This window comes from Mauremys mutica, chromosome 7 (genome assembly GCF_020497125.1).
Source record: "Mauremys mutica isolate MM-2020 ecotype Southern chromosome 7, ASM2049712v1, whole genome shotgun sequence".
Taxonomy (NCBI): domain Eukaryota; kingdom Metazoa; phylum Chordata; order Testudines; family Geoemydidae; genus Mauremys; species Mauremys mutica.
In genome coordinates, this window is record NC_059078.1 from 18,247,935 (window position 1) to 18,260,144 (window position 12,210).

At 37.9% G+C, this 12,210-nt stretch overlaps 2 protein-coding genes across 5 annotated transcripts in view; one reads left to right on the forward strand and one right to left on the reverse strand.

The window, feature by feature from the left end:
* The window catches only part of TATDN2 (TatD DNase domain containing 2), a 14,779-nt gene extending 9,561 nt beyond the window's left edge, over window positions 1-5,218 (forward strand). For 2 of the 4 annotated variants that reach the window (XM_045023652.1, XM_045023654.1), the window contains exons 5-6: window positions 1,299-1,482; window positions 2,463-5,218. In XM_045023652.1, the coding sequence (XP_044879587.1) occupies window positions 1,299-1,482; window positions 2,463-2,603 (325 nt within the window). In that variant the 3' untranslated portion in view covers window positions 2,604-5,218. The remainder of the gene's footprint in view (window positions 1-1,298; window positions 1,483-2,462) is intronic. The other 2 variants (XR_006581009.1, XM_045023653.1) reach the window with 2 other exon arrangements.
* GHRL (ghrelin and obestatin prepropeptide) lies at window positions 4,726-8,632 on the reverse strand. The gene is made up of 4 exons (XM_045023658.1): window positions 8,448-8,632; window positions 7,899-8,009; window positions 7,217-7,325; window positions 4,726-4,856 (listed from the first exon to the last, which is right to left on the reverse strand). The coding sequence occupies exons 1-4, from the start codon at window positions 8,568-8,570 to the stop codon at window positions 4,810-4,812; spliced, it is 390 nt and encodes a 129-aa protein (XP_044879593.1). The 5' UTR covers window positions 8,571-8,632; the 3' UTR covers window positions 4,726-4,809.
* Window positions 8,633-12,210: the final 3,578 nt, after the last annotated feature.

Consider the following 12,210-nt stretch of genomic DNA (forward strand, 5'->3'; position numbering starts at 1 on the left):
ATCAGAAATTATACCTACATTAGTAAAATAACAAACATCCGAAGAAGTGAGCTTTAGCTCACGAAAGCTCATGCTAAAATAAATTTGTTAGTCTTCAAGGTGCCACAAGTACTCCTGTTTTTTTTGCGGATACAGACTAACACGGCTGCTACTCTGAAACCAGAAAATATATGAAACTGTTCAGACCAGGTGATGCTTTAATTGAAAAAGAAATAGGGAGGTAGCTGGATCATCAATGCTTAAAATTATGGAAGCTTTATTGCAGAAGTAATGTTTTGTGGCTTCTTAAAAGAATTATTAGGATGCCTTAGGGATGGACAGGAAATGATACAGTAGAAGTTGTTCTGATATAACTGTCTTGTTCTGAAGCTGTGAATTTGACTTATTCGGAAAGGGACATTTAGTGTCTGGAATGGGCATTGTCAATTTGAAAATAGAGGTAAAAGTACTGTTGGCTATTGCACCTATCCCTGATTCTACCTGCAAACTTGTGACTCTTACAGTCACACTTTCTTATCCTATTTTTTTTTAATTATAATTTTAAAATCTGTTTCCTCTCCTTACTACTGTGTATGAGATCTACCCAAAAAGAGGAAACTGACTATAACGGGGAAACCATTGAACTGGTTAAACACAGATAAATCCAGGCGGAAGGAAACCATTTTCTCTAATCTCCTTTGGTTCTAGTAATTTTAGGTGTTACTATTGTTACAGTTAAATAAAAGGGCTTCAGAAACAAGTAATTTATTTAAATAGATGGCATCCATTTGAAACAGATCAGACTTCTCTTCTGTTAAAACTTTTCTGGCTTTTTTGATGAGGTCAAACCTCACAAAATCATGAATGAAACCAGAATTGTAATGCTGGGAATATCTAAATTGCGTTTTAATGTGATTCGAAGTCCCCAGATGATGCTTGATCTGTAGGCACAGATTGCGCACTACACAGAACTAAATGAACAATCTAAACAGATGTTTTTATTCTAAATTGTTGGAAAGAATTCTACCTTGTGGCAGCAACCATGTTAAGTATCATCTAGCTCCTGTTTGTTGCTTTGACTGCTGTGCTGCCTGCCCCAATCCTTGCAGTCTTTCCCCTGTCTTTTTTACAATAATCCCACCCTTCCTGACCCCTTTGGTTTTGAGTCAGTCTCCATTAAATACTGAAACTTTAGACAGGATTGGGCTAATCCAAGAAAACTGGATTCCTTGAATTCTTATCCCCTTAGTCTGTCTCCTATTAAAAATTTGCAAAACTGTTACCTTGGAGAATGACCAAAGTTTTCTGTTTACCTTTAGGCATTGCTTTACTGGTAGTTATGATGTCATAGAGCCATTGCTAGAGCATTTCCCAAACCTTTCTGTGGGATTCACTGCACTGCTGACTTACTCATCTGCCTTTGAAGCCAGAGAGACGATAAGAAAAATTCCTTTGAACAGAATAATTGTAGAAACGGATGCTCCCTATTTCCTCCCTAGGCAGGTAAGTATGCTTATAAAAATGCTCAAAACATTTTCTGCCCATGCTGTTAATGTTGCTCTATCAGAAGTGTGATAGGATATCTGCAAGAAGGAATGGATTAGAACAGGGGTTGGCAACCTTCGGCATGCGGCCCATCAGGGTAATCCACTGGCAGGCCGCGAGACATTTCATTTACATTGACTGTCCGCAAGCACGGCTCCCCGCAGCTCCAAGTGGCTGCGGTTTGTTGTTCCCGGCCAATGGGAACTGCAGGAAACGGCGAGGGCTGCAGGGACATGCTGGCTAGTGCTTCCTGAAGCTCCCATTGGCTGGGAATGACAAACTGCGGCCACTGGGAGTGTGGGGGGCGGGGCCTGCGGACGGTCAATGTAAACGTGTCACGGTCTGCCAGCGGGTTACCCTGATGGGACACGTGCCGAAGGTTGCTGACCCCTGGATTAGAATATTGCATTCATAGGCCTGTGTTTTGCTTCAAATATTCAGAAAGCACGTGGCTCTGGAAGCAAGTTCTAATATGGTGTGTCTGGTAAGGTGTTCCCTTTATAAAGTAGCAGTGATCTAAGCCTCAGATTCGAAATTATAAATTGTTTAGAACTACAGGTTCAGATCTTAGCATGGCCAACTCATCCCTTTGTTCATCTGCAGTCAACATACTTAATTCTCTACATACAGGACTTTAAAAACTGAGGTCCTTTCTGCTTTGTGTGAATGGAGAGATGTTTACTCCAGTGTCTCTGGCCAATAGTTTCCCTCCTCCGTTGTGTAGTTTGTTTGCTGGCTGCTGCCCTTAAAAAGAGCTCTGGCATGGAGGAAACACTGGGAACATCAAATAGCATTGTTGAAAGACACTTTCTGAAAAATATCAGTGACCATATTTAGAGGCTTGAAGTGATAACTCCTGACTAGTTCTGTACACTACAGAATAGGAGGAAATGACCTGCACCATTCTTAACTCTTCCCTTTCATTAATGTTTGTGCAGGTTCCCAAAAGCATATGCCAGTACTCTCACCCAGGATTAGCCCTGCACACAGTGAGAGAGATTGCCCGTCTGAAGGACCTGCCACTCTCCCGTACCTTGGCTGTTCTAAGGCAGAACACCAATCACGTGTACGATCTATAGGATGATGCTAGCAAATGTGGAGAAAAGCGAGGTCAGGAAAGCTACTGTGAAATGGTGAAAAACCCTTCAAGTGACATCTATATTATGTCTTCTGTGGCCCCAAAATGTTATGCTGCAATCCAACTTGGAGATGATGGTTAGTGTTAAGTACTCATGACTTGCCATCCCCACTCCTCCCAAAAGAGTTACACATTCCCTTTTAATCTATATCCCTTGCATCTCCTTTTAATTCTCTACTGGCCCATTGTCTCCCTCTGGCGTGCCACAAGAAAGGGTGTTGAGGTCTTTGTTGGGTAAATGGTTTTTCTTGTGGAGATGAAGATCTGCTGTGGGAAATATTATGGGATTTTATTCAGCTTTATTTGTATTAGCCTGTTCAAGAGTGAACAGCCTATAATTATTGAGCAGATATGGATTACTTGGGTGTAGTTAGAGCCCAAAAGGTGGATAATGATCTTGGCTTCTTAAAGCACCTAATTGCTGAGGCTATACGGAAAAGAGTATATATCAGAGCAGAGAATTTGATGCATAAATATGCACAGAGTTCCTCATGCCACAGAATGAAAACATACCCAAAATTGTTAAGTGTTGTTTGTGTACAAGTGCCTTTCTTTGGATAAAGTATACAGCATGTAGGTGCTAAATAAGCTTTTAAATTTTTTCAGCAAAATGTTAAAATTACCAGTGTTGAATAGCCTCAAAAAGACATCAGTTTTTTTGGCTACAGTGAGGTTTTAAGAGAACTGAAATGGAGTATGAACATAGAAGCCCACTGATCCCACTTTTGATGGATCCTGTAGTATGCAATTGAATGTGGAAATCCATCCTGAATGTTCTTATATGGGGTTGTGGCCCAACTGTGTTATCATGAAGAAAAATGCCTGTGTAACAGAAATGCAAAGCGCTTTGGTGAATATACATCTCAAAATAAGAGAAAAGTAAAAGTAAGTCTAATTTTAAACTACTTCTGGCCAGTTTTAACAGCTTTCAGAGGGCAATTTGACAAATGACAATGACTTAATTTTTCTGTAATATAGGTTACTTTTAATGTACCTTGAAACTACAGTTGAAACTTTTTTAAAGCTTATTTGTAAATAAAGATCTCTGAGAAAGAGATACTGTTAAATTCTTGTTTGGTTTATACAGAACTGTGCTAATATTTTGTAGATTGATTTTAGTTATCTGTAAAACCTAGATTATTAGATTGGGACTCTTCTATTTATCAATCGGGCAACCCCTCCAAACTAATAAATGACACTGTGAAAGTGTTCAGTTCCACCTTTCCACTTTGTACATTGTCCCCATCTGTGTGCTAGTATCAACCAGGTGTTGTGGCCTCATGTTCTGCACAAAGGTTTTTAAATGCATAATTTTCTAAAATTATTACTCCAGATATTATTGTAAGTGCACGTAGCCTGTCTTAAATCAGAGTTAAAGATTTGAATGTGAAGCTGTCCAGTATTTCCACCACATAAGTGTATATCTCTGTAGGTTTGGCTATACCTCAGCCCCCCTTATGGATCACTGCCTCATGTGAATTTACTAATCTTTTTGACAAAGCAACAGTTTAAAAGCTTTCATGTTCTAAAGGGTATAATTTGCTGCTCCCCTTCCTCTTTAGGACTACTAAGGAGACAATATTGTGTTAAATGAGAATTTTGCAGTTAATTTCAATAACTTCAGTGGGAGCTGGATAGGGCCCTTTGTAATTGTCAACTTATGCCTTATGTAATTAACTCAGCTATTAAAAGATGACTTCATATACACGTCCCTTTATCATATACATAGGTGTATAATGGAGACTGAAATTTGCATCTAGTGCCACATGTATATAGAATCAGTTTACAAATGACTGCGGTTTCAACACTAGCTTTATTTTCTGCTGCAAGAAGCATATGGTAAATTAACACAGTTTTTCCCTCACTTTTTTAGAACAGGTAGCTTCAGTCACATAGTTTTGAAAGGTAAGAAAACAATTTAGATGTCAGTGTGTTTGACCTTGCTTGCTGCTATCTGTCTACCATACATATACTACTTGCAACTTCATCAAAAGATATGTTACACAACAAAATGTCATTTTTTAAAAACTGTGAACTGTTCAGCTTCATACATTGTCTTTTAACGCATGCTATTATCATCTGTTGCACAATGTAAAGCAAGATTTAAAGCAATCCAAGCCCATGAGTGGAACTTTGTTGTACTCTAATCAGTTTGTAATATCTTCATGTTTCAACTCGTGCCAATTTTGGGTTTCTGAAAGGGAAGAGGGTAGAGATTTTAATTTTTCCTTTTTTTGTTTTACTTTTTAATTATTTAAGTATTAACAGGTTTACAAATCTTGCCATGTAAATTTCAGAAACAAAACAGTTGATGTTATTGACAGACATTCAAGAATACAGTGATCAGATCTCTCTAACATATTACTATATTTCAGAGTGAGATTCATAACATCTGCGTTGTAGTTTCTAGAGATTTTATTGGGTGAAATCTCTGATTACTCATTTAACAAACCAGACATCTAAAAATGTTAATATTCCAAAAAAAATTTAGGTGTGCTGGATTTTTGCAGGTGAATGTACTCTGAGTATTGAATAAAAGGTCACCAAAAGTCTGAGTATCTATTTGACCTCGGTCTGTTTTGCTGGGTATGTAATTCATGTGTTAATTTTTCCATTAGTTTTTAATATTTACATTAGAGTAGTTCCCAGAGGCCCAACCAAGATCAAAGTTCTGTTGATGTAGTCCCTGTCAAAAAAAGTTTATTGTATGTGTTACTAAGCAGCATGTGAAAAGTGGGGGAGAGGGAGACATACACACAGTTCTATGCATACTTGCTGCTATTAGATAATTATAGTGGCTGACTTCTTTTAAGACTTAGAAGAAGTGAGGCTTGAGAAGAGATTAGAAGGAGGACAGAATAAGTGGCCATGCAGATCCATCCGTTCAAGCTTAAGGAGCCATGCAGAAAAAAGCACAAGGAAATTTGTAGAGGGAATGGACAATCAGACAATCAAAACTGGCATTGCTGGGAGAGGGTGATGGGCCAACACAATAGAAGAGCAGAGAGAAGCACCAGGGCCTTGAAGGTGAGGATAAGACACTTGGTCTTGATACAGTGGAATAGAGAGACCGCAAAATAATATCTGTGGCATCTAAAATGAGTTCTGTTTGCTTTTCACTGCTAATGCATAGTTTTGGTTAGAGTGGATTTGATTTAAATCACTAGTCAGGAAGACTAGATTTAATCATGGTTTACTACATACAAGTGCATTCTTGTTGGTTGTTATAACCTTCATACATATTCTTCACAACTCAGAGATAGATATAGGTTTCATCTGTTTAGAAGGTACACACTATACATTTTTAAACAATGATTTATTTTGAAAACTTTTCAGATTAGTTTTATAGCTATATCAGAAAATGAATGGTGGTCTGGTTATTTCTTTTACCAAAGGTAATTGAAGCAGATATTTATGAATTCATTGGGAGGTGAACTATCTCCATTTCAACAGGTAAATTATTAGTATTTGGAGAATTTTCTTGCCACGCTGTATTAGGAGGAGAACATCACTAGACAGACATTTAAATTGTTTTATTTAACTAAAACAACAATGTTAAATATCCTGGATTTTTTCTTCAATAGCAAACATAATATTTTAACAAAATATGCGTATGTCCCTCGCTTCTCAGATTTATCTCCAAACTACTTCTTGTCCAGATCAATTCCACCCCCAACAATCTTCTATTTGTTGAACTTTTTGAAACTTTGCACTTAGAGAGAGGTAAGGGATTGACTCTGTGTACACAAATTTGCAGAGGGACAGTAGAGTTGAGGTCTGTTATTTCTCACCTGTATCTATTATTTATTTAAAAACATTTTTGCTGTTTAACAAGCATGTTATCTCTGGAGACACAAATCCACAGTTTGAGAACTGCAAAACTAAGCATCTCTGATGGTATCTTCTAGACTGAGCACTGAGTCCCATTGGGTAGCTAGAAAGATTAACCTAATTAATCTATACAGAAGCCTGTGGAACCCCATCAGATTGGGTCCCTAATCCACGAACTATTGGAACTCATTTACAAAACTGTTCTTAAACATTACATTAATAAATTGTCTCATGCTATAGAATTAGAATTTATAATCCCTATTCCATCATGAGATATCTTTGAGCTATAATGTATGTTAAAACTATCTTTAGATAGGTTTTTCCTCAAAAAGCATTTTATAAAAAAATGATTTAAATAAAATCTGATTTTTTTAATCATTGATTTTTATCCACCTTTGTTTTGGTCTTTCACTGCCAGAGAGATGAAGGTGTTGGCTTGTGGGAGGCAGAAAAAATGCTGAGATTTTCAAAAGTAATCCATGACGTTAGGTGCTTCTATTTTTGGATTCTCAAATAAAACACTGAGGGATCCTATTTGCCTAACCTGAAAATCAGGTCCCTTTACAGAGTGTCATGTTGAACACCCAAAGTGGTGAAATCTTGGCCTAATGTTTTATATATTAAGTTAGATAATACCCTTTACTTCCAAGAACTTTTGCTGGAACACTCTTCTCCACCCGCCTGTCCCGCACAGAAGAGTTGGGATGTGGGAGGAAGAAGTACCTTTAGTGTCCTCTGCAAGAATGTCCTCTAGGATCTTCTCCAGAACTTGTCCATACTCCTGGTACTGCTCTTCTGTTATCTTGACACCAATTTCAAAGGGAACATTAAGCTAATGAAAACACCAAACCAGAAGAGCTCAGTTAACAGTTTCCTTAAAGAGAGTTTAGTTCTTTTCTGCTATTGGGTGAACAGGCTTTGCAGACTGATTACATTGATGGGAACAGTGTTAGCTGAGCTCTCTTGAAAATGATGAAAACTTGTTCCCGCTAAGCACCCATTTGACCTGTGGTTGAAATAACTATATACACGAGGAACAGCAATTACCCTGTGTATAGCTATTGTAAACAAAACAGTACAGCAAAGTAGGAGATTACTGAAGGAAATCTACAAAGTGAAATGTTATTGCACATGTAATTTGAAATGGATGTAAATCTTCAGTAGGAGGTTGCAGTTTGACCAGTTGCAATAAATTTTAAACTGCTTTAGATTTTTTTTAAAGATTAACTATGGTTACCATTTTCAAGTAAATTTTCTAACTGCTTCTCAAATCAGATATCCGTATAGTTTTGATTTGTACCACCTTTCTGTATCACAATCTATTACATTTTGTATTATGTGGGCATATACAAAACAAACCCTCTTTAAAAACTCATATTAGATTGACTGACTGTAAAATACAAACCTTAATCTCCATTTCATTGTTGTCTCCTTCTGCCTGCCTTGCATCTGCATCCAAAAATCCTTCTGCAGCCCGGCGGTTTAACTTTGTATGCTTTTTTGGATCCTTTCGTTGCTGGAAAGTAACCAAAACAAAGTGCAAATACTCTATCCATAGACAAACAATTAGGCCTTGTCTACAATAGGAAAATTAGAGCCCATAATTCACCATATGGGCAGCTTCATTAGGTGGGAGCTGTAGTGTAGACAGGGTTTTTTTGTCTATGCTGTTTTCTGACCTTGCTGTAAACAGACAGCAGTGGTAAAGTCATCAAAGTCCTGTACATCATCCCCCTTTGTTGTCACCACTACAGAATTTTGGGTCCTAATTTTCCTACTGTGGATGCAGCCCTTTTGGTTTACGTTATTCATCTAGGAATTGGGATAAACCTCTCCTCTGGCAGAAACTTGTACCTTCTTAAGTTGAGGCAGTCTAAGTTTTTCTGAATATTATAAAAAATATTTTGTCTCAAGAAGTAGTTAGGGAAGCAGAGTAAAATATACTTAATTTTACCTGTGTGTTTTGATATTCAGGGCTTAAAAAACTGGATCCAGCCATAGTAGTCTCTGTCCAGAGAATGCAGATAAGGAGAATTCCCAGCATAGTGCTTCTGAGAAACATGAGCGTCTTGAGCATAGACTATATCAAACCTGAAAACTTAATAAAGATAGGAAAACATAATATGCTTTTTAGTGACACTTCTTTTATTTCCTTGAGTCCAGATTCAATCCCCAATTTTTCATGAACTTTCAGATAAATTTGTAATGTTTACTAAAGGTAGATGTATATGAGGTAGTTGGTCGCCTTACGGAGATCCAGCTTTTATAGGTGAGTTTATTACTTTAATAAGAAATAAAATTGTATGAAACTTACCTTATTTCCCTCTACAAGTAAAAAAAAATATAAAACTGAAGGAGAGGGGACAGGAGAGAGGACGTGTGTAGGAAAACAAAAAAGGCAGTCTCAAAGGTTACCTACCTGAGACTTCTTGTTTATCATATGGCTGGTGTTAAGCATTTATATAGTGCCTGGAGTATTTGTTTTGTGCTAAAACACCTTTTCAAATGCAATCCAACATGTATTTGGAATTCCTTGGAAACTTGCTCTGCTTATGTCATTGTGACAAAATCAACATCAAGTGAAAATAATGCATAGATCTGTTGCTGTGTTAGATTTTCTGCAGGGTATGGTAGTGACTCTAAAGAAAAGAGCCTAATTTTAGAGACTTTTCCATTTACTTAAAGATTAAATAGTTGTTTTTTATTCTCCTAAGAATACTTTTATGCGTAGTTGGACTGGTATAGTTCAATGGAGTGTATCTAAGATATAGAGAAGCTATGTTTGTGACCTATAATGGAAAATGTAATTGGGAGGTGTATATTGTTTCCTTTTTTTAAATTTCCCCCTAGAGTTCTTTGCCTATGTTCTACCTTATCAGATGTTGCCTTGCTTTGTTTCGTTGGAGGGCTCAAACTTGGGTGGGGCTTTCAGCCCTCAGTAGCTGGGGTGCAAGTGTGTTTCTCTTTCACTTTTGCAAGACTGGAGGGGAATTTAGAGAGGAGGAATAGTAATCCAAGGTTGGGAAAAACCTCTTGTATGAAGAGAAATTGGAAAGACGGGGATTTGTTTCTCCTGGAGAAAGGAGATGAATGAGACATGATAAAAGCATATGGTTTAGAGACTACAGAGCTGGAGCTCTATCTCCTAACACAAGAACTAAAGTACATTCAATTAAATTTAAAGGTGGGATATTCAAAACCACTAAAAGGAAATACTTTTTCACATAATATGTAATTAATCTGGAACTCTCTGACACTGGAAGTCATTACAGTAAAGAATTTAATTAGATTCAAAAAAGGGATTGTATATTTATATGGATAAAGAATAGGCAGAGTTGTCATAATTAGTGACAACAAAATTTGAAAGTGATATTAAACCTCATGCTTCAGCCCTTAAGCCAATATCTAACCTCTAGCAATCAAGATGACTCCTGTGTAGGGGGTAGATTATTCCCCAGATGCCTGCTGAAGGGTTCTGGTGCCTGTCAGAGATAGGATACTGGACTAGGTAGACTGCTATTCTGATCCATGGTGGGTTTTCATAAAGCCTTTGCCAAGGTCCCTTACTAAAGGCTCTTAAGGAAACCAAGTAGTCATAGGATAAGAGAGGAGGTCCTCTTATAGCTCGGTAACTGGTTAAAAACAGGAAAGAAAGGGTAGGAATAAATAGTTTTCACAATGGAAACAGCTCAGACAGGGAATGAACAATGAAGTGACAAAATTGCAGCTGATACAAAATTATTCAAAATTGTCATCAGCTTTTGACTTAACTAAGAGTTACACAGCAATATCACAAAACTGGGTGACTGGGCAACTACATGGATTATTGGTTTCAGAGTAGCAGCCGTGTTAGTCTGTATCAGCAAAAAGAAGTACTCCTGTTCTTTTTACATGAATTATGAAATTCAAAATTGATAAATGCAAAGTAATGCACATTGTATAAAGTAGGGATTATTTTTCCCCAATTACAGGTTCTAATTTAGCTGTTAGTACTCAAGAAAGAAATCTTGGTGTGTCAGTGGATCATTCTCTGAAAACTTGAACTAAATGCACAGCCCTGGACAAAAACACTAACAGTGTTAGGAACTATGAGGAAAGGGATAGAAAATATCATCATGCCACTGTATAAATCCATGGTGTCCCCATACCTTCAATACTGTGTCCAGTTCTAATCCCCCCCCTTTCACAAAAGATATAGTGGAACTGGAAAAGGTTCAGAGAACGAGAACAAAGGTGATGGGGTATGGAATGGCTTCCCTAGGAAGAGAGAGTAAAAAGATTAGGGCTGCTCTGCTTAGAAAAGAGATGAGATGGGGAGATATTGTAGAGGTAGGTAAAATCATGAATGGTGTAGAAAGAGAACTGTTTATCCTTCCCATAATACAATAACTAGGGTTCACGATGAAATTAATAGGCACCAGGTTTAATACAAATGAGGAAATACTTTTTCACACAATCTTCCATCTGTGAAACTCATTGTCATGGGATGTTGTGATGGCTAAAAGTATAACAGGGTTCCAAAAAGAACTAGAAAGGTTCATAGAGGATAGTCCATCAGGGGCTATTATCCCAGATGGTCAGGGATGCAACCCCATGCGCAGGGTGTCTCTAAACTTCTGACTGCCAGAAGCTAGGAGGGGAAGATGGGTGGATCGCTCCAGTTTCCCTGTTCTATACACTCCCCCAAAGTTCTGGTATTGGCCACTGTCAGAAACATTACTGGGCTAGGTGGCCATTGGTCTGACCCGCTATGGCAGTTTTCATGTTCTTAATTCCTGTGTTCACAGAGAGACCTTTTCTCTCAAGTGTTTTGGCAGTAGCCGGAGTTAAATAGGGTGCTAAAACTTTAAATGTTTAAACAGACTGATTAAAAACCTCTTCTCTCAGATGCTTAGGTTTTGCTTGTAATAGTCACCCCATTAATTCACCAGCAAATAACATGTCAAATGAGTAATGGTTTTAATATAAAACAAAAACAAACTTTCGGGCCATCATAAATAAAGGGCACAAAACTCATTGTAATATGTCCTTTTCACATTCTGTGGCAGGAGTGGGAAAGTGAGGGGTAAGGGTAAAAAATAAAGTAATTGATGTTCTTAATTTCATTTATTTGTTTTCAAACATTTTGATTTTCATATTTTGGATTTTTTAATTCTGTTAAGTCTTCCATAGATAAACTTTATCATGACATTTGTCTTAGGGAAAAAAAATTGACAAAACCTCATTTTTTGATCATCTCTAACTAGAACCACCTATACGTAACTGTATTTTTAAAGATAATGTGATAAGAAGCTGTAAGCATATAGCCAGTGTGGCCAAACCACAGCTCATGAGCCACGTGCAGCTCTTTTACAGTTAATGTGTGCTTCCTGAGGCACCCACCTCCCCCCGTGCCCCCAATTCTCCATCTACCAGACTGGCAGGGGAGCTTGGGGCTTCTGCCCTGCAATAAAGTGCTGGGACTAGGGGCTTCTGCCTTGCAGAGAGGGGGGTCTCTCAGTTTTAGCCCCAAGGGGGGGGGTGTCAGAGTGAAGTCCTGTGCCCCAGTCGGCAGGTTGTGCCTGTCTTGTGGCTTTTGAACGTCTGAAGATTATGATGTGCAGCTCAGATGGCCAGTAAGTTTGATCACCCTGGCATATAGTCACAGATCTTCAGATATTTAGGAATAGGAGTTAGGTGCCTAAATATCTTTGAGGATCTGGTCCATAAATTCCAAT